This window comes from Hemitrygon akajei, chromosome 5 (assembly GCF_048418815.1).
Source record: "Hemitrygon akajei chromosome 5, sHemAka1.3, whole genome shotgun sequence".
Classification (NCBI taxonomy): domain Eukaryota; kingdom Metazoa; phylum Chordata; class Chondrichthyes; order Myliobatiformes; family Dasyatidae; genus Hemitrygon; species Hemitrygon akajei.
In genome coordinates, this window is record NC_133128.1 from 51,590,084 (window position 1) to 51,612,236 (window position 22,153).

At 37.4% G+C, this 22,153-nt stretch overlaps 2 protein-coding genes across 2 annotated transcripts in view; one reads left to right on the forward strand and one right to left on the reverse strand.

Moving 5' to 3' along the window:
* Positions 1 to 4,667, reverse strand: part of usp9 (ubiquitin specific peptidase 9) — a 284,080-nt gene extending 279,413 nt beyond the window's left edge. The window contains exon 1 of the mRNA XM_073045518.1: positions 4,521 to 4,667. The gene's annotated coding sequence lies outside the window, so the exon portion shown is untranslated. The remainder of the gene's footprint in view (positions 1 to 4,520) is intronic.
* A 57-nt stretch (positions 4,668 to 4,724) lies between these two features.
* med14 (mediator complex subunit 14) overlaps positions 4,725 to 22,153 on the forward strand; it is a 62,981-nt gene continuing 45,552 nt past the window's right edge. The window contains exons 1-8 of the mRNA XM_073045539.1: positions 4,725 to 5,122; positions 9,795 to 9,821; positions 10,324 to 10,429; positions 14,972 to 15,145; positions 15,767 to 15,896; positions 18,134 to 18,262; positions 18,891 to 18,998; positions 20,737 to 20,869. Of these exons, the coding sequence (XP_072901640.1) occupies positions 4,956 to 5,122; positions 9,795 to 9,821; positions 10,324 to 10,429; positions 14,972 to 15,145; positions 15,767 to 15,896; positions 18,134 to 18,262; positions 18,891 to 18,998; positions 20,737 to 20,869 (974 nt within the window). The 5' untranslated portion in view covers positions 4,725 to 4,955. The remainder of the gene's footprint in view (positions 5,123 to 9,794; positions 9,822 to 10,323; positions 10,430 to 14,971; positions 15,146 to 15,766; positions 15,897 to 18,133; positions 18,263 to 18,890; positions 18,999 to 20,736; positions 20,870 to 22,153) is intronic.

Below are 22,153 nucleotides of genomic sequence, written 5' to 3' on the forward strand. Positions count from 1 at the left end.
CTTTCCTGTCCATATACCTTTCCAATTTTACTTTAAATGACAATATCGAACCTGCCTCTACCACTTCTACTGGAAGCTTGTTCCACACAGCTACCACTCTCTAAGTAAAGAAGCTCCCCCCATGTTACCCCTAAACTTTTGCCCCTTAACTCTCAACTCATGTCCTCTTGTTTGAATCTCCCCTACTCTCGATGGAAAAAGCCTATCCACGTCATCTCTATCTATCCCACTCATAATTTTAAATACCTCTATCAAGTCCCCCCTCAACCTTCTACACTCCAAAGAATAAAGACCTAACTTGTTCAACCTTTCTCTGTAACTTAGGTGCTGAAACCCAGGTAACATTCGAGCAAATCTTCTCTGTACTCTCTCTATTTTGTTGACATCTTTCCTATAATTCGGTGACCAGAACTGCACACAATACTCCAAATTTGACCTTACCAATGCCTTGTACAATTTTAACATTACATCCCAACTCCTATACTCAATGCTGTGATTTATAAAGGCCAGCATACCAAAAGCTTTCTTCACCACCCTATCCACATGAGATTCCACCTTCAGGGAACTATGCACCATTATTCCTAGATCACTCTGCTCTACTGCATTCCTCAATGCCCTACCATTTACTATGTATGTCGTATTTTGATTAGTCCTACCAAAATGTAGCACCTCACACTTTTCAGCATTAAACTCCATCTGCCATCTTTCAGCCCACTCTTCTAACTGGCCTAAATCTCTCTGCAAGCTTTGAAAACCTACTTCATTATCCACAATGCCACCTATCTTAATATCATCTGCATACTTACTAATCCAATTTACCACCCCATCATCCAGATCATTAATGTATATGACAAACAACATTGGACCCAGTACAGATCCCCGAGGCACACCTCAGGGAGAGCAGTTTTCCTGAACTATGTTGGGAAGGTCATATTGGTTGGAACATATTTGTTGCTGTATAATAGTAGTGTGGGCTGTAGTGCAGATGCATTGTTTTTTGATCTGCTATTAATGGACAGTCAGTTATTGCAGGCTTTATATTTATTTGGTGTAGTTGGTTTTCCTCACTTGCCAATACCCTCTGCATTTTGACAAAAGTTGTTTGGTTTCATTCACCTTTTTGATAGTTTAATGTCTATATTAAATCTGTCTAAATCTGTGGATAGTTAATACTTTGAAAGACCATTCATGTGTTTATTTAATGCTTGTTTTAGTTTTCTTTTGTAAGGGTTCTGTTAAAATGTGATAGCTTCTTCTGTCCTATTCTAGGGATTGTGATTTTTTTTTTGGTTGATCTTATCTTTACAAGCTTAGCTATGTAACCTTTGGTACCAACCCCATGCTTTCAATGTACCCCTACATAATAATTTTAAATTAGTAAGCACAGGAGCAGTATCTGGAGAATCATAAGCTCACTTTGTTTCAGTGCATAATTTAGCAACTGCAAAACAGGATGGAGTGGATGATCTCACAATATGCCACACCAGGTTTTTGCTGCTTAGCTCAAACAAAATTGTTCCCCCCCCCCCCCATACAAATGGAGTCAACGGGGTCTCAAGTGAATCACAGCAGCAATGAAAGTTAAGCATTAAGAAAAGAATCAGATTGACAACTGTAGAGGAAATTGAGTGAAATAAAATCAGATACAGTAAGAGAAAAGGGTAAGGAGAGATTAAACCACCAAAAAGGAATAAAAATAGAAACAATAAAATTTGCAACAAAACCAAATTACAATATGTAGGTCTGATAGATTGTTTATATTACCTTATTTCCTTTCTGGGTCAGAGTTTGAGTAGCATTGCAGGATGATAAACCTTAACTTTGAATAGATGCTGTTAAATTACAATCCTATCTTTGTATTAAGTTTATTTTTCAATTACTATTAACAATTAAATGCAGTAATTTCACCTGATCAATCTGCTGTTTATTCAACGGCTTGAAACATACTTTGGCACTGATTCTTGTTTACTTTGACATTTCCTCAGAAAGGCTCCATCACAGGCACAACCCTCCCCACTAATAAGGACATCTTCTTGAGGCAGTGCCTCGAGAAGACAATATCCATCGTTAAGGACACACTCCATCCAGTAAATAGCCTCCTCTCATTATTACCATGAAGGGGATACAGGAGCCTGAAGACCCACACTCATCGTTTACGGAACAACTTCTTCCCCTAAGCCATCAGATTTCTGAATGATCCACGAACACTACCTTGTTATTGCTCTTTTGCACTATTTATTTTAGTAACTTTTAGCAATTTTTATGTCTTGTACTGTACTGCTGCTGCAAAGCAACAGATTTCACAGCATATGTCAGTGATAATAAACCTGATTCTGATTATAAACATACAATGGTGGTTTTGATTGTTACTCCAAATAACTATTGAAATTTACAAATTCAGTTAGTTTTATGAATACAGTTAGCTCACTGTTATTTTTAAATTACATTGATCAGCCACAAACAATTCATAAAAACGAAAAAAAAAACAGTAAATACCAGATATCCAAATCAAAGACTATTGGTATCCAGCGCATTTTTGTTGATCGAGGCAAAACATCTGATAATTCTTATAAAGGTGGTTGAACAGTTAATAAAACTATTTAACAAACTAAGAAAATCCAGAAACAGTAAATACACCAAGTATGTGAGCAACCTATCATCACATGCTCTCACTCTCTATGGAAATTGCAAAGTTTCTATATTTATCTTTCCACAGGCACCTGAAGCAGGTATTGTTCTACACAAAATAAGTAGTGTTTGCTTGACATTCTTAACCAATTATATATGTCCAGTTAAATTCAATTTGCTTGAACTTTATCCAAGGTTTAAATGTCAACATGCGGTATTTCCAGAGACCATTCACAATGTCTCTAAGACTCTGACAGAGGTACCTTGCATTTGTTCTATTTTTCTGGCACTTATTGTTCAAAATATTATAGAATATTTTTAATTGTGCTGTATCACTCTCAACAATGAAACTATTCCCCACACACAAATCTTGGCAGTTTAGCAGTAATGCCTTTCAAATTATTAAACAGCCTAAGTCTTTCAAAGAAGTATTATCTGGAAAATTTGATGCAGTTCTCTAAAGAGATATTATGACCAAAGGATGAAAAACTGACAGGGAGGTTTAGATGGAACATTCCATCGTGTAAAACATACATATGTAAAGGCACAGCTGCTAATGGTGATTGAAACTGGTTATTCAGAATCCAGAATAAGAGAAAAGTGCAGATGATATGAAAGGTTGTAAATCTGGCTAGGTGGAGCATGATAAAGATATTGGATAGATTTGAATACAAGGAGTGAATGTATTATTGGAACAACACCAAATCCAGAAACAACATCCTGTACATATCAAGATGAGCATGTTCTGGTTTACAACTTTGTTGTTCTTAATTTCAGATTTTCAGCATCTGTCACTTTGCTTCTGAAATGTTTTCCTTCGACCCTACCCACCAGGACATTCTCTCTTCCCCTCTCTTCCATTTGGCAGAAGATACAAAAGTCCGGATACAGAAACTACCATTAGGCTCAAGGACAGTTTCTACCACACTGTTATGAAACTATTAAACAGCTCTCTGGTGTGATCAGATGGACTCTTGACCTCACAATTTACTTTCTTATAATCTTGCACCTTATTGTATATCTGTACTGCACTTTCTCTGTAGAAGTTACACTTTATTCTGTATTTCTATTACTTTACTTTGTTATAACTCATTTCACTATGTAATGATTCAGTTTTTATGAACAGTATGCAAGATATCCACTGTATCTCAACACATGAAGCATAATAAACCAATTCTAATTCCTGTGTGAAAAAAACCTTAACAGGCCAGACAGCATCTAGGGAAAGAAAAAGTTAAAATTTCAAATTGAAGATTCTTTATCCATTTCAGAGGCTCTTGTGTGGAAAATCACATCACCAGAGCAATTAATAATCAAGACAGTTGCAGGATGAAGGTATGGTCAAGACAGGTGGTCAAGTTTGTGCTTGCCCTCTCCTTGAGATGGAGAACAGTGAGAGTTCAAAATAAGAAAGATAGACCACATGAAGGTGAGAACAGGTTGAAAAATGGCAGTAAAAAGAAATGAGATTCGAATTCTCTAAGAAGGCAAAAACCAGCTGTGAATATACTGGGGAAAGTGCTGAGAAAGAGGGTTCAAATAAAACTGAAACAATAACTATTCTGCGTATCCTACGATAAGACGTGTATAGCTTGGAGCCATGCAAGTTCCATGAATACATCTTTGATCTATCTCCTGGATGATGGAAAGGCCTTGGTATCAAGAGGCGAATCGCTCCCGGGATCGTCGAATTGGCTGCTCCAGTTTAGTCTCCAATCAATGGTGAAGCTACCAATTATATTGATGTGGGGGGGGGGGGGGGGGGGAAGAAAAACTTGGCAATGGTAATGTTTTACAATCCTAGGGTATTATTAGTTTGGGATTATTTGGCTTTTAATTCTACTCACCTAAATGAAAAGCCTCGAATGAGAAATTACATATAAAGTGCATACCAATGATATAAAAAAGTACAGTCTCCTCTTTGCAGGTTAGCTTTGACATCAAAAATCCTTGTCACGAGTAATCTTACACACTCAACTCGTCCAGTCATTAAGAGATCTTCTGCTGAACTTCCTCATCTGCTGCTGAGAAGGAAAATCAACAACTGTAATGTTTACTGGGTGTCCCCCGAGTTTCCTTCCGGTTCACCACCCACATTTACTTCCCGATTCAGGGCAATATGGCGGGCCCTGTTCAGTAGGATTTGTTGCTGTTTAACGAGCGCGAAACAACAATATTCCAGCCAATCTACTGGGGAAGGGAAAATAAATCAATGTGGACCGTACTCATACAACGAGAGCGACCCATCCACTGACTGCCGGTGAACGGACCAGATTTGACGGCCGTGTCTGGAGAGGGGGCGTTGGGATCAGGGCTCCGAGTGGAAAATGGCCCCGGTTCAGGTGGAGAGTTCCCAGCTGGTGTCCGGGGGCGGCCCTACCTCGGGGCCGGCAGCAGCCGCCGCTGTGGCCGCCAACCCTGGAGTACGCCTCAGCATGTTGATCGATTTCCTTCTGCAGAGAACCTACCATGAAATTACGGTGCTGGCTGACCTGTAAGTACGAAGAGTAACCGCGTCTGGCAGGCACGCTTCCTTCAGCCCGCTCTTAGTTCTTACTGCCAACTGTTCATCATTTGATCTGATTATCATTTCAATTTGGAAATAAGTCGTGCCCACTTTTAGATGCAGTTTATGTTTATTTTTGTTCCAGGTTGTGCTGTCGAGCACTGTTGGTAACATCAGTCGGTTTACTCTAACTCAAGAGATCCAACTATATTTCTAAGCTGTTTATTTTAGAATTCAATTTGTGTTAAATAATGTCATAATTAACTGTAGGGTCAAAGCGACATAAAACATACCGTCCGGTTTTCAAGGCTATGAGATGACAGTTCTTAAAATAATGGAAATTAAAGATGGACATACTAGCCATCGTTAGTTGCAGACCTCTAAAACCTGCTTCCGTTGTCTCTTGTACTTTACCTTTTAGGATATGATCCCACATAAGTTAGCTGTTTCCCAGATTTTATTCAAGCCAATAGCCATGTTAAATTCTCCAGTGAATTTTGCATCCCTCCTCAGTTGTTGTGGAGGTCCAGAGATGAAATTCGCATTTTCACCTTGCATTATCAGATCCAGAAAACTTTCTGCTTATGATTAAGATATTTATTTCATTTGGTATCTGGGATGAGCTTGAGTGCATCTACGTGTGCAATTACCTAGGTGATTGAAGGAATCTCAATTAAACAAAATATGTGGGTAGAGTGTTTTAGTCGATATAATTTTGTACATTATATAATGATTTTTTTAATGTGTGCTTTATCTCACCTAACTGGTCAACTATAAAACTTATGTACTGATAGCTAGACATTCTGATGTTAATATAATATAAATATGGTTAATTCCTTAACAAACACTGAGATTCATGCTCATTTTCCTCCAGGCTTCTTATTTGAGTATACTATTGTTACCTAATGGTCACTAGTATTTCTGAGGACACAAGAAATATGTTGTCTTGATTTGTGAATTCTCAGTATTTCCTCCTCATGCTCATTGTCACTAGTTTCTTCTGTTAATCTCACAAAGCAACAATGCTAACAACCATAATTTTTTTTTAAAGGAACAAGATTGAGCTTATTGGTTCTGCCTCCGCTCTGCCATACATTAAGATCACGGCTAATAATTCATTCAGATCTATTTTCCTGCACAAACACTTATAATACTCATTTTCTTAATTAGTGGAGTACAAAGATCAATCTTTGTTAATATTTTGTCTTGACTATACTTAGCAGCTGAGTCTTTACAGCCTTCTTAGATTGAGAATTGAAAAGATTCACTATCCTCAGTGAGATTTCTTCTCATCTCTTATATTGAATGATCAACCTTTGTTTTACAAAACTCAAACCAGAGCAAACATCAATTCTGCATTTAGAGAAACACACAAAATGCTGGGGGAGGTCAGGCAGCATTCATGGGAATTTCGGATTGTCGACATTTCAGTTCAAGACTCAAGTCCTGAAGAAAGGTCTCAACTCAAAATATTGGCTATCTTTTCATTTCCACAGATGCTGCCTGACCTGCTGTGTTCCTCCAGCATTTGTGTGTGTTGCTTTGGATTTCCAGTATCTGCAGACTTTCTCATATTTAAGATTCTGCATTTATTTTGTCAAGCCCTAAACTCAAGAGAATATATCCTTTTGGGCAAACTCATGATCCTAGGAATCAATTCGGTGAATATTCAGTACTCCATTGCAAAAATATCCTTACTTCGGTAGGAAGATCAGACCCATTGCAATATTCAAAATGTAGCCTAGTCTGGGTTGTATATAATCAGAGCAAAAAGTCTCTATGCGTGTACTCAAATCCCCTAACAATAATGGCCTAATGACATGCTGTACTTGCATGTTAATTTTCAATCATTCATGAAGGAAATGCAGGTTCAGTTGAACACCAACACCTTTTGACATCTGACCCTTCAAAAAATGCACTCCTTTTCTATTTTTACCAGATTTGATTAACTCCACATGCCAGATAGAATATCAGATTGAGAACCTTTTCTATTTATTAAACTTACCTATATCTTATCAACATAGTTTGTTAAATCAAAAGCAAACTTAGATCTGTTCCCTGTGAAGCTGCAGTTAGGGACGTTTCCAACCTGAACAATGGCTGTTTTGCGCATTAATCATCTCATTCCACAGTCCATGGTATATCACTTGATTATAATCCTCTCTAACTTTATTTAATAATCTATTTTGTGTAATCTTTTCAAAGGCCCAAATTCTGGTGCTCCTCATCTAATGTGCTATTCTAGACACCCAACACAGATGATTAATTATTCCATTACTTTTGTTAATAGCTGTGGTTAATTATTAGTATGCAGTACAACATTACAAACAATTGTAAATATAACTTATCAGAATTAGTGGAAGGGGTTTATTTTATGATGTAGCGTCATAGACCAATCATATAGGCCATGTTGTCAACGTATATTCATGCTGTGTGGTAAATCAATGGGCTTGATAATTGAGTGAGGTAAAATTGTTTCTTTTAGTTTAATAGTTACATCAACAGCCTTCTGTAACAAGTTTGTGCTCAGTTACAAGATATCTGTCATGTTCTGAATGGATAGTGAAATCATTAAACAAACAACAATTTCAATATTTCTCTCTTTGTGGTTTCTGTTCTGCAAATCAAAACAGATTGGTGGATAGGGGTGTGAAGGGAAATGAAAAATGTATTGTTAATCACAGTGCTCGGTAATTCAGGTTAAGTTTACTTCAGTATGGATCCCATAATAGTATGTGATTATTCCTTTCCAAGTTCCAGTTTGTCATTCAACCATTCATGAATACCCATGAATACAGTCAAAAGAAACGTTTCTCTGCAGCCAAGTTTTGAAACACAGTACAAGACACATATAACACACAGAAGATAGCAAACACATATATCAGCAAAATACTGTCACAGAAAAATATATAGTGCAAGATACTAAGTCCATGAATGTTGCAGCAGTCTGCCGAGCAAACAATGAGGACAGCACCGACTCCAGCTTGGACTCCACGCCACACTGCCCCCGGCACTCTGGTGAAGTGTACTGACTCCAAAGCTTCTCTCCTGGGCGTAATCCCCGGCTCGAGGCCTAGTCCTTGCCTTGACTGAGGCAAAGCAGCTCTCCTGCCATCCGCCAATAAATCAGTGAATAGGATTTGAAGCAACCCACATTAACAATGTCCAACAATGTGTTGTGATCACAAGAAAAGCAACTAAGGCAATCACTCGCTGTTAGACTGCACACTTGCCGTCGTGCATCAACTCCTCCCATCGCCTCTTTGATGCAGGCAGCAGTGTGATCTGCACCATGTCCAGCTCCTCAGTTTCTCTGCAAACCAGAAACTCGGTGATGGTGCAGAACTGCAGTACTTTAAGTTCTTAATGCCCAGCAGGGTCTTGCGATCATAACAAAGACATTTTGCAAAAGACAATATTGCTTTTGGTTGGCCCTATAGAAGCCACTGTGTCTGACTTCACTGCCATCTTATAATCTTAGTATATAATGTTATTTCCTATTATATCATCAATGAACGTTGTTATTAAATTATGTTTAAAAGCAAATACAGGTCTGAGGTTTTCAGCACTTGATGTCTCATGAAATGAAATGTTTTTAAAAATGCAGATATCAAGTAGCTGAAATAAAAACAGAAAATGCTGAAAATACTCAGTAGGTCAGGCAGCTTCCATGAAAAGAGAAATGGTTAATGTTTCACGTCCAGGATTCTGTTGAGTGTTTCCAGCATTTTCTGTTTTTGTGTCTTTACATTTGACTTCTTTCAAAAAAAAGTCTTACCATTTTAAATTAAAAGAGAATGAAGAAGGTGCCTTATTCAAGCACAGCTTTTCTGCTCCAAGATGAAAGAGAAGTATGACTTTATGCAGATAGTAATACCTGATTTTTTAAAAAGTTTGGATAGGACTTTAAAATTTATTGAGGTGCTTACATGCCTGAGATAGAGGGCACAATGGCTGGTATATCGATGCTTTGCTCTTCATTCTCTTATTGGAAAATACGCAGCCGTCTTTATTATTTGAAGTAGTCTGAAAGCTAATTGGACCAAAATTAAAGCTGATGGTCCTTTTAATAAAAACCTTCTAATAAAGAATAAATTTACAGATGTAATTAATTTTATTAGGCTGAGATTAATCTGAAATAAGTTTTTAAGTAGTTGAACATATTCAGTTACATATGTTATTTGCTGATACACTCTACTTTTTATGTTAACTAACATTTAGTGGCATAAACATGGTTTCTAAAAGAACAAGTCCTTAACATGAAATAAAATCCCATTTATAACTTCTTAAAAATAATGTATCATTCACTAAGGCAAAATATGATTTGCTTGTTAATCCATTCAGGGTTTACAATTTTTGATGACAGTATTTCCCTGAACTGTTTGAGGGATTTGAAGATTTAGCTACATAATTTTTTCCAAAGCTTCCTTGGAGCAAAACTTTGCTTTTGTCATGTTAATTGTTTTAACTTTTAGCATTTTTTTTAAACCATGGTGAAGTTCCTTAAGATGATTTTCTGTGTCATGAATTCTATATAAATGTAGTCTGGAAATATCTATGGATAGAGTGTTCAGCTAAAATATTATTTTCATTTTAATCTGATTTTAAAACATTTGCAAAGCTTTTTACTTCAGTAAGTAACAGAATTTTTTTCCCCCAGGTTACCTCGCAAGACTGACATGGAACGGTAAATGACCTTTCTTTGTACTTTTGTGTAGATTTTGTTTTATATTTAAATATATTGTTTATATGTTTAAAGATTAGGTAAATATCTAGAGATTTTCATGAATTTACCATCATTTTGCTAATTTGGAGAAAAAATTGTAGTAGTATTAACACTAAGCAATGGAATTACAATTGATCTAACTTCACTTAGTATGACAAGAAGTGTCCTATTAAGGGCGCTTAACAAGGTTGTGTCCAAAGACATTTAGTCCGAGAGTCTTGGGCTGGACAAAACTGATATAAGCACAGAAAGGAATTATTACCAGGGTCACTTTTGGTTTTCTTTAGACATGATGACTTAAGACACAAAAATAAGTTAATTGACTACAATAAATATTATTGAACCATTAAAAATCTTGGTTGACAATTACAAAGTGATAAGTTTAGTTAACTGTTTCTATTCAAAAAAAGTCTTTTTTTAATGGAAGTTTGAAAAATTAAACATGATATTTTAAAATTAACAGGAAAATTGAAATAGTGCAGTTCGCTAGCCGAACACGTCAGCTTTTTGTTCGTCTGTTGGCATTGGTAAAGTGGGCAAGTAATGCTGGAAAGGTGGAAAAATGTGCGGTAAGTCTGCTAATGCTTCATGATGCTTAATTCAATAGATGCTTATACTAGTGCAGGGGAATCAGTTAATTTGTTTTTACAGTTGGCCCTCCTTATCCGCAGATTCCGCATGCGCGGATTCAACCAACAGCGGATCGGGAAAACCTGGAAATTCTCTCTCCAGCACTCGTCGTTTGAGCATGTACAGACTTTTTTCTTGTCATTATTCCCTAAACAGTACAGTATAACAACTATTTACATAGCATTTACATTGTATTAGGTATAAGTAATATAGAAATGACCTAAAAGTACAGGCAGTCCCCGGGTTATGAATGAGTTCCGTTCCTGAGTCAGTCTTTAAGTCGGATTTGAAGTCGGAACAGGTACATCCGGTATTATTTAGTGTCAGTTAGTCAAACGTTTTTCTTAGTATATAGTACATATTTTACCTTTCTATACATATAAAACATTTAAGAAACATACGTATTTCAATAATTAAATCAATGCGTTGCTTAGTAATAATTGTAGCTTTCATCGGGGCAGGGCCTTTCACATTCTCCATTAAAATTGTTCCAATCGTTGACAAACTGTAGCCTAACGCTTTTCCAATGACCGATGGTGTTTCACCTCTTTCTGATCGCTTTATTACTTCCACTTTATTTTCAATCGTGATTGTGATTATTTTCGTGGACAGAAACACTGTGGATTCAGAGCTGCGCCGCCAGGTCCTAATATCCACCGCACTGAGACATGTTAAATAACATCCGGGCTTCTGCTGGGTCCTAAAGACCACCTCACTAAGCCAGGTTAAATAAGGGACTTGAGCATCCACGTTTTTTGGTATCCGCCGGGGGGGGTCTCAGAACCAATCCCCTGCGGATAAGGAGGGCTGACTGTACTTTGTTTTTCCTAGACTTGCTATTTATGTTTTCACCCACTGGTGTCCTGCACACCTAATACTTCACTGTGTCCAAATATAGCTATTGTATATGCAGAATATTTATTTGCAGAAGCCTATGAAGAATGCATTCTTGCCGTAAAGAGGGTTTGTGGACATCCAGATGCAGATAAGGTCTCAGGACCTGTATTTGCATCTAGAGGAGTTAATTGTTAACATTGTAGCTTTTTTGCCTGGATATTTGCTAAACTTCTTGCTGCAAAATACTCTTAACCATGAGCTATGTAGAGATTTGCAAGTTCATAGCAAATATTGAATAAAAAGTCATTTTGCCCAGGCAATTGTCTGAATTACCATGAAGCTATTGGCTTGAGTATAGAGACTGTCACAACACACTGACTTGCCTTCATGCTTCACTCTTTTAGCAGGCCAGCACTGATAGCTCCTGCCAATCCCAAACTCGAAAAATGTTAGTTATTTATACTATACAACACCTTACAGCCCTCATTGCTGGGAGAAAAGCTCCATTTGATGTAGGTTAGCACTTCCTTTGTATCCTGGATAATGGACTACTTGACTGGAAGACCACAGTTTGTGCGGCTTCAGAGCTGTGTGTCAGATATGGCTACAAGCAGCACTGGGGCCCCACAGGAGACTGTTGGCTCCCTTCCTGTTTACCCTGTATACGATGGACTTTAGTTAGAACACTGAGTCATGTCACCTGGAGAAATTCCCTGATAACTCAGAAATAGTTTGGTGTATAAAGGGAGCTTGGGAGGATGAATGCAGGGCCCTGGTGGAGGACTTTGTCAAATGCTACAAGCTGCATCATCTGCAGCTCAATATCAGTAATACAAAGGAGGTGGTGATACACTTTAGATAGATAGATACTTTATTCATCTCCATGGGGAAATTCAACATTTTTTCCAATGTCCCATACACTTATTGTAGCACAACTAATTACATACAATACTTAACTCAGTAAAAATATGATATGCATCTAAAATCACCCTCTCAAAAAGCATTAATAATAGCTTTTAAAAAGTTCTTAAGTAGTTTACTTAAATACATTGAGTCCTAACCCCGGCACTTTAACATATCTTACTCCTGGCGGTTGAATTTTAAAGCCGAATGGCATTGGGGAGTATTGATTTCTTCATCCTGTCTGAGGAGCATTGCATCGATAGCAACCTGTCGCTGAAACTGCTTCTCTGTCTCTGGATGGTGCTATGTAGAGGATGTTCAGGGTTTTCCATAATTGACCGTAGCCTACTCAGCGCCCTTCGCTCTGCTACCGATGTTATACTCTCCAGTACTTTGCCCACGACAGAGCCCGCCTTCCTTACCAGCTTATTAAGACGTGAGGCGTCCCTCTTCTTAATGCTGCCTCCCCAACACGCCACCACAAAGAAGAGGGCGCTCTCCACAACTGACCTATAGAACATCTTCAGCATCTCACTACAAACATTGAATGACGCCAACCTTCTAAGGAAGTACAGTCGACTCTGCCTTCCTGCACAAGGCATCTGTGTTGGCAGTCCAGTCTAGCTTCTCGTCTAACTGTACTTCCAGATACTTGTAGGTCTTAACCTGCTCCACACATTCTCCATTAATGATCACTGGCTCCATATGAGGCCTAGATCTCCTAAAGTCCACCACCATCTCCTTGGTCTTGGTGATATTGAGACGCAGGTAGTTTGAGTTGCACATATCACAAAGTACAACCCTGTACTGCTCCCTGTTACTATTGATGGTGAGGATGTGGATGTGGTGAGGACCTACAAGTACCTGGGTGTGCACCTGGATGACAAACTTGAGTGGAGCACCAACACAGAGGCTGTGTACAAGAAAGGTCCTACTTCCAGAGGAGACTGAGGTCCTCTGGAGTATGCAGGCCTCTCCTTCATATGTTCTACCAGTTGGTTGTCACCAGTACAGTCTTCTATGTGGTGGTGTGCTGGGGCAGTGGCATCAGCACAGATGATGCCAACAGGCTCAGTAAACTAGAAAAGCTGGCTCTGTTATAGGAGTCAAACTGAACACACTGGAGGCTGTGGTAGAACGAAGGAACCTACAGAAAATACTGGCAGTTCTGATAATGTTTCTCACCCTCTGCATGCCACCTTGGCTGAACAGAGGAGCACTTTTATCAATAGATTACTGCGCTGCTCCAATGAGTGCTATATGAGGGCATTCCTTCCTCGCTAGTAGCCCCTATAATGAGTCAACCTATAGCCAGGGAAGTGATTACCTCCTCCTGCTAGACTGAGGTAATTGAGGTAATTTATTTTTTTTCTTTCTTTTCTAATATTTGTATATCTGTGCACTTGTAATGCTACTGTGACATTGTAATTTCCTTTGGGATCAGTAAAATATCTATCAATCTATGTCTAAAAGTAAAATATTGCAGATGGTGAAAATCTGAAATAAAACATAGAAACATAGAAAACCTACAGCACAATACAGGCCCTTCGGCCCACAAAGTTGTGCCAAACACGTCCCTACCTTAGAAATTACTAGGCTTGCCTATAGCCCTCTATTTTACTAAGCTCCATGTACCTATCTAAAAGCCTCTTAAAAGACCCTATCGTATCCGCCTCCACCACCATTGTCGGCAGCCCATTCCATGCACTCACTGCCCTCTGAGTAAAAAAAACTTACCCCTGACATCTCCTCTGTACCTACTCCCCAGCACTTTAAACCTGTGTCCTCTTGTAGCAACCATTTCAGCCCTGGGAAAAAGCCTCTGACTATCCACACTACCAATGCCTCTCATCATCTTATGCACCTCTATCAGGTCACCTCTCATCCTCCGTCGCTCCAAGGAGAAAAGACCGAGTTCACTCAACCTATTCTTATAAGGCATGCTCCCCAATCCAGGCAACATCCTTGTAATTCTCCTCTGCACTCTTTCTATGGCTTCCACATCCTTCCTGTGGTCTGGAAGTGCCAAGTTGGATAGCATCCAGAGAGAGAAAAGGGAGTCAATGCTTTAATTGGAACTTGTCACTCCAGATTCTAGCATTTGCAGTCACTCATATCTTCAGAGCTTGAGTTTTAATTTGTACTTTCAGTCCTTGAATATATTTAATTACTATTTCTTCATTTGCTTGTAGAGCTCTACCTTTTTATGTTAAACTAACAAACTTCTGATGATTTGAACATAGTTCCTAGAGGACCAAATCTTTTACATGAAATAAAATTCCATTTGTGACCAGCTGAAATGACATAATTGCAACTTTTTTAAAGTATAATATCATTAAGAAATAATATCCAATTTAGTTTTCTTCTGTATTCTGTATTTGGGATTGAGATGTGAAAGAATTCATGAGCACACCATCCTGTTCAAGAATATCCTTCTGGCAAGTAATGCATGTGTTCAAATATGGGTTTGTTGTTTTATTCCAAGAACCAAAGGTGTATTAATTGCAATGATCAGTAAAAATGTTTTCTTGAATGGATGTTTTTCAGGGACTCTTGCCCCTTGTCTCTCTTTAAAGGCTCTCTGGGGAAATAATTCTTAGATTGTTAACATTTTTCCTGATAGATTTGATTTATTGCAGTTTTGATCAAGTTCTTAAGGTTGTGTTTGAAAACAGATCCTTAAGTTCTATTGAAATTTAATTATGTTTATTCTTCATTTTTTTCCCTATGTTTCCATATAGATGATATCAAATTTCTTAGATCAGCAGGCATTCATCTTTGTTGACACTGCTGATCGAATGGCATCATTGGCAAGAGATGCTCTGGTTCATGCTCGCTTACCAAGCTTTGCGATTCCATTTGCCATTGATGTCCTTACAACAGGATCATACCCTCGACTGCCTACTTGTATTCGGGTAAGCCCTTAAACTAAGCAGATAATAACATGAATGGTGTTTTATTTATCATTGTTTCCTTTATTCTATTCAATAAATTACAACACAAGATAATCAACCAAGATAGTTTTTCTTTTAGTTTATACTTGCTTAAAAGTATTTTCATTTGTATTAGTTTGACTTTGAAATAATGAATGAATTTGAAAAATGAAGTGAGCTTAGATGCATTTTTAAAAAAAATTCAGATATTAAATATCCATACCAAAATCTTTGATATATTAAGACTCAAATTATTTAAAAGAAATTTTTTATGTTTATGGGGATAGTACATGGCAAGGGTCTATAGTGAAATGCACTGTAATATGTGTTTTTTTTTAAAGAAAAATCCTTTTGAAGAAGTTATCTTTTCAATAAAGTAATTAAAAATTGGATATGTTTACAGAATTTGTTTCTTTTTCTACCTGCTTATATTGCAGAAAAGATCAGATTAGGCTATCCTGCTAACTTGCTGTTGAAGTTGATAACCATTGTGAGGACATTTATGTTTAAAGGCACAATTTTTTAAAATATAATTTATATTTATCTTAAATTGTTACTATTACAACATGGCTTCAAATTATGTTTGTTTTAAATTGCCAATAGGATAAAATCATTCCTCCAAATCCAATAACAAAAAGTGAGAAACAATCTACACTGCATCAGCTCAATCAGATTTTGAGACATCGACTAGTGACAACAGATCTGCCTCCACAACTAGCAAACCTTACAGTTGGTAAGAATTTTATTTAATTTGGTATTAATTGAGATTTTTGTATGAGAGAAAAAATGCAAGCTTTCACTCATTAAATACTTAAACAGTTGTGGAATTTATCTTGCACAAATGGTTATGTAGTTGAAGGGTTTTAGCTTCTCAAACAACATTTTCAATTGTGAATGTACTGAAAGCTTCATCAACACACACCTCAGGGCCAGCTACAAATAATTGACACAACCAGAAAATGCCCCCTTTATTCCCACTCTGTCTCCTGCCAGTCAGGCAATCTACCATCCAATGTAGTATCTCTCATGTAATACCATAGGTCCTATCTTGTTTAACAGCTTTGTGTGCAGCATCTTGTTGAAGGCCTTCTGAAAATCCAAGTATACATTATCCACTGACTCTTCTTTGACTATCCTACCTAAGAGAATTCCAGCTGATTGTTCAGGCAATATTTCCAGTTAAGGAAACAATGTTGACTTTGGCCTATTTTATCAGTTGCCTCCAAGTATGCCGAAACTTTTTCCAAGGGACTCTTAACATTTTGCAACCACAGAAGTCAGCTTAACTTGCCTATAATTTCCTGTCTTCTTTTTCTTGCTCCCTTCTTAAAGTGTGGACTGACGTTTATAATTTTCCAGTTGTCCAGAATCTAGTGATTCTTGAAAGAATCAATGACCTCTTTCAGAACCCTGGGGTGTAGTTCATCTGATCCAGTTGACTTATCTACTTTCAGTTGAAACGAGCAGTCAACGTTTTGGGCCGAGACTCTTCGTCAGGACTGAAGAAGGAGCGGGCAGGGGCCCTATAAAGAAGGTGGGGGGAGGGTGGAAGGTACCAGGTAAAAAACCAATCAGAGGAAAGATCAAGGGGTGGGGGAGGGGTTAGGCTTCAGGCCAAACTCAGGTTGGAGGAGCAACACCTCATATGCCGTCTGGGTAGTCTCCAGCCCCTTGGTATGAACATCAAATTCTCCACCTTCCGGTAATTCCCCCCCTCTCCCTTCCCCTATCACACTTTCACTCTGCCTCCTCTTCTAGCTGCCTATCACCTCTCTCATGACTCTGCCTTCTTCTACTACCCATAGTGCTTTCCCCTTACGTTCCTTCTTCACTTTTCCTGCCTAACCCCTCCCTGCTTCCCCTTCCCCCACCCCTTGATCTTTCCTCTGATTGGTTTTTCACCTGGCACCTTCCACCTTCCCCCCACCTTCTTTATAGGGTCCCTGCCCCCTCCTTCTTCAGTCCTGATGAAGGGTCTTAGCCTGAAATGTTGACTGCTCATTTCAACGGATGCTGCCCGACCTGCTGAATTCATCCAGCTTTTGTACGTGTTGATTTGACCACAGCATCTGCAGTGTACTTTGTGTTTATCTACTTTCAGACTTTTCAGCTTCCTAAGAAGTGAGTGATTACACTCACTTCTGCCCTCTGACCCTCTCAAATTTCTGGCATACTGCTGATGTCTTCCACTTATTCAGTTCATCCGCTATTTCATTGCTCCCAGTATTGCTTCTCCAGTGTAATTTCTGATGTTCTCCCTCATCTCCCTATCTATATACACACACTAACTTTCGGTATCCCCTTTTCTATTTTTGGCTAGCTTACATTCATATTTTTAGTAATGAAGATCTTCCATGATATTACGTACATTTTTGATGTTCATTTTAACAGTATTCAGAAGTATTGTTTGCTTAATATTAGACATTGAGTACCTTTAGAAATCTGAGTTTACTTATGAAGGTTAAACACTGGATTTAAGGAGGTCTGTACATGAAAATGAAGGTTTTAATAAACCAATCTGCATTATTTTGATTAGAATGGTAAATCATGAAACAGTTTTCTCACAGTATGTATGTCCCTTTTTGAAAGTAATGCATGGAGTTGGAATCATTTGCTTAAATAAGACATTGTGTACTTAAATTCACATTTCGATACCTAAGTGATTTTAGAAGTGGTAGGTAAATATTTAAGTCATAGCATATACTGTGATTGGACAAATAAAATAATTTTTGTTTTTGATATTTGTACACATTTTGAAAAGTAGTATAAAAAAGTAGAAAAAGAATGCATGTACTGAATGACCTAGTTAAGACTGAAACTGAAATACTTCAAGGTTAGCAAGGTTAGGTTTTTCCTAAGTCATCAATTAGATTGAATAAAGCTGGTTTTAGCCAATTATTTTAAATTAGTTTAGAATTCTTAAATTAGAATGAAAATTCTCATGTTAAAATTCTGGGCTTTTCTTCAAAGCCAATGGACGTGTTAAGTTTCGTGTTGAAGGTGAATTTGAAGCTACACTTACAGTGATGGGTGATGACCCCGAAATTCCCTGGCGACTCCTCAAGCTGGAAGTGCTAGTAGAAGATAAGGAAACGGGAGGTAATTTGCTGTTCATCATAATGCACAAATATTCTCTAAAAGTAATTAAAAGTAACTACTTTATCGCACATCTGTTGGAAATTTATTTGGCTGTTTGGCATTTTGTGGTTTGGTCTTGTCGAACAAAAGTTAGCCTTCCATTTTATTTTCTATTTGGTTCCTGCTTCAATAATAACTTAAAAATTACTTGCGTGAAAAGTGATTGGCACCATGATTCTTTGCAATTTATTTCATAATTATTGCTTTAGTGCAATTATTTATCCTTAACATTTGCAAGATTTTCAAACAAATTTGGTTAAACATTCACACTGATTGTATACTGGTGATGATACTTCACATAATAGTCTTATCGATTTGATCCAAGAGTGTGTGGTTGTTTAATTTTTTTTTTCCTCTGTTAAATGCCCTTTTGATATTCTGGGATGTTTTTGAATATTTTCAGTATTATAACTTCTTTCAAACACCATTGATGTAAAGCACACATCCTAATCTCTTTCAAGTTCTTGAATTCAAACTACTTTAATAGTTCAGTCATTTATTATATATGAAAAGATTACCGATTTGATTTTACTCTTATTGCACATATCTTCCTGGTAGTTTGTTTACTGTCTTTTTGTTCTTATTTCAGATGGTCGTGCTCTTGTTCATAGCATGCAGATCAATTTTATTCATCGGCTGGTACAGTCCAGACTGTTTGCTGACGAGAAACCTCTACAAGATATGTACAACTGTTTACGTATCCAAATTGCTTTTGAAGATGGTGAATATGCTAGGGGCTTATCACTGAATGTTTCCATTATAGAAACAATATACAATATTTCAAAGTTGATCATTGCAAACTTTTAATATGTTTCTCTATTGAACCGGTGCTGAAGTATACCTTAAGTAATAGTGGCCAAAGTTACTAAAATAGTTAACAGTCATACATACCAAAAAGAATTATTGCATAACTTTATCCTTTTAAGATGAATTTATAAAAACTTAAGTATTCTTAATGTTTTTTTTGGAGTTTTTGGTTGCTGCTTTTTCAAAGTATTTTTCTCCCCTGCGCCTCTTACCACTGCTTTGCCTTGGTTTGTACAGTTTAAGTTATTGTTGCAAGCAATTGTGATTGATCCAGTTTGGTGTGTTTCATTTGCTGTCACTCTGGTATTCATTATGTTGGGAAAACTATTCTTGTAGTGGATGACCCTAAGCTTTCAGTTGACTCATTTTCATTCCCCTTGCTCCAACCAGTTAGAAGGTTGAGAAACAGCATCTCATCTTCCAAGTAGACATGAGCAACACTTAACTGAAAATCAAAGCTACAAGTGCTGGAAATCTGAAATAAAAACAAAATGCTAGGAGCACTCAACAGATCACACAGCTTCTGGGGAAAAAGGAAACAGCATTAGCATTATTGATGAACAGTCTTTGTTCTGAAAGTTTTAACTCTTGAGAGCTTTCTTCTTTGATATTCATCTTTAAGTTGGCACTGTGACACTTGTATTCTCCCACTGGTCTTTCCCTTTGCTCTTCTCTTACTAGTTTTTCTAAACTTAAACATTGGCTTATTTTTCATTTTCCTCACACATTAATTCAGTTTCTCTCTTCACAGATATATATTTTTTTCAAATATTTTTATTAATTTTAAACAAACATAAATGAAACAAGAATACAGCGAGCTTGAGAGTACATAATTAATAGGTTAAGGTATAAATACAAATAGATGATAATCCATATATAATAACCTCCCAAACTCATAGTAATAATGAAAAATGGAGTAAATTAAAAAAATCTCCCCCCCAAAAAGAAAAAAAGCCTAACCAACATGGGCCATTGCACGATGTCAAATATACACAGTAGCGTCAATAACTCCGCACCTCCATCCAAATAATTAAGGATAATAAAAGTAAGGTTTAGGAAAAGTCAGTTTAGCTTATATGAAAATGTTGAATAAATGGTCTCCAAGTTTCTTCAAATTTAACTGAAGGGTCAAAGACAACACTTATAATTTTTTCTAAACTCAAACAAGAAATAGTTTTAGAAAACCACTGAAATACAGTTGGAGGATTAATTTCTTTCCAGTTCAATAGGATAGATCTTCTAGCCATTAATGTAACAAATGCAATCATCTGCCGGGCTGAGGGGGATAAACAACTATTATCCACCATTGGTATACGAAAATTGCAGTAATAGGATGCGGTTGCAATTTGATATTCAGAACTGTTGAAATAGTACCGAAAATATCTTTCCAATAATTTTGCAAGCAAGGGCAAGACCAAAACATGTGGGTCAATGAAGCGATTTCAGAATGACATCTGTCACAGGTCTCTTCACAGATATTTGATAAGAAATATGATAAGAAAATAATGATAAGAAAGGTTTCTTTGTTGGTATTCATTTTGCGAAGTAGAATATAAGATTGTGATTCTGCACCATCAATAATTATTGTCCATTTCAGCTTTTAAGAATTCCTTAACCCTTTACCTCAGACTCATTCTGTCTGTCACTGCAATTGGAAGTTTTGCACTCACAGGCTCAGATGCTAATTCGCGAACGTTGGGGTGATCTTGTTCAAGTCGAACGCTATCAACCTGGAAAGTGCCTGACTTTGGTTGTTTGGAAGTGAGTAACTCATAATTATGTTTTAGGTTTAAGTTTTTCAGATATTCAAGTCAATTACTTGTGTGAGCACAGAGAAGTATTGTATTAAAAGTAAGTTAGTTTCTTACACAAATTGACTTATTTTCAATTTGCAAATTCTTTTTACAAACATGGTGAGGATGAAGCTGGCAATGTGAGGTACTACACTAGATTATTCACGTATTACATCATGCAACATTTTCTTCCCCCTTTCTGGTATTTGAGATCTCACTTGTCACTGCTTGTAGATATAGCTCTCTCACCCTCTTTCAGCTGGCAGTTATAGCAGAAAATGCAGTAGCACTCAGCAGTTCAGGCAACATCTCTACAAGTTTAAAAAAAACACTTGGGTCTCATGTCAGCATTTCAGGTCTGAAGAAGAGTGTTAAGCCAGAAATATTAACTTTAACTCTAGTTCTCTCCCTGCCTGACAGGAGTATTTACTATTTTATTTCAAATTCTGTATTTGTTTTTTTTTTTAAATCTGCTCCTTCATTTGGCAGAACTGCCACTTGTCATTCAATCATCACTTCCTACTGTATCATGAACTTTACTTTCTTTGTCCAGCTCTGATATTCCTTTCTTCCTCACCCCACCCACCCTCTTCTGCACTTAAAATGTATTTCATCAGAACTAGGAAGAGTTTTTAGAAAAAGCTAAGAATTTTGACCAGAAACTGAAGAGTGCTGACTAGCACAGGATTGTACAATGAATGGTAGAGCACAGAGGAGTATATTGAAACAGAGTGACCTCAACATACAGGTGCGTTGTTCATTGAAAGCAAGTGCACAGGGTAGTGAAAACTCATTTAGCATGCTAGACATCATCTGTCAAGGCATTGAGTTTAGGGGATGGGGACATCATTTTGTAGTTGTATAAGTTGGTGAGGTTGCACTTGGCTGTGTATAGTTTTGATTATCCTGTTACAGGGGAAAAAAATGGTTAAACTGGAAAGAGTGCTGAAAAGATTTACAAAGGTGTTACCGGGACTGGAGGGCCTGAGTTATAAGGAAAGGTTGGCCAGTCTAAGTCGTTATTCCCTGGAATGTAGGCAAATGAGGAGATACATTATAGAAATATTTAACATTATGAGAGGCATAGGTAAGGTGGACAGCAACAGTCTTTTCTCCAGGGTAGGGGAGTTCAAATCTGGATATAGGGTGAGAGGGGAAAGATTTCAAAGGGGGTGACGAGGGGCAACTTTTTCACACAAAAGATGGTGTGTATATGGAATGAGCTGTCAGAGAAAATGATTAAGACAGGTAC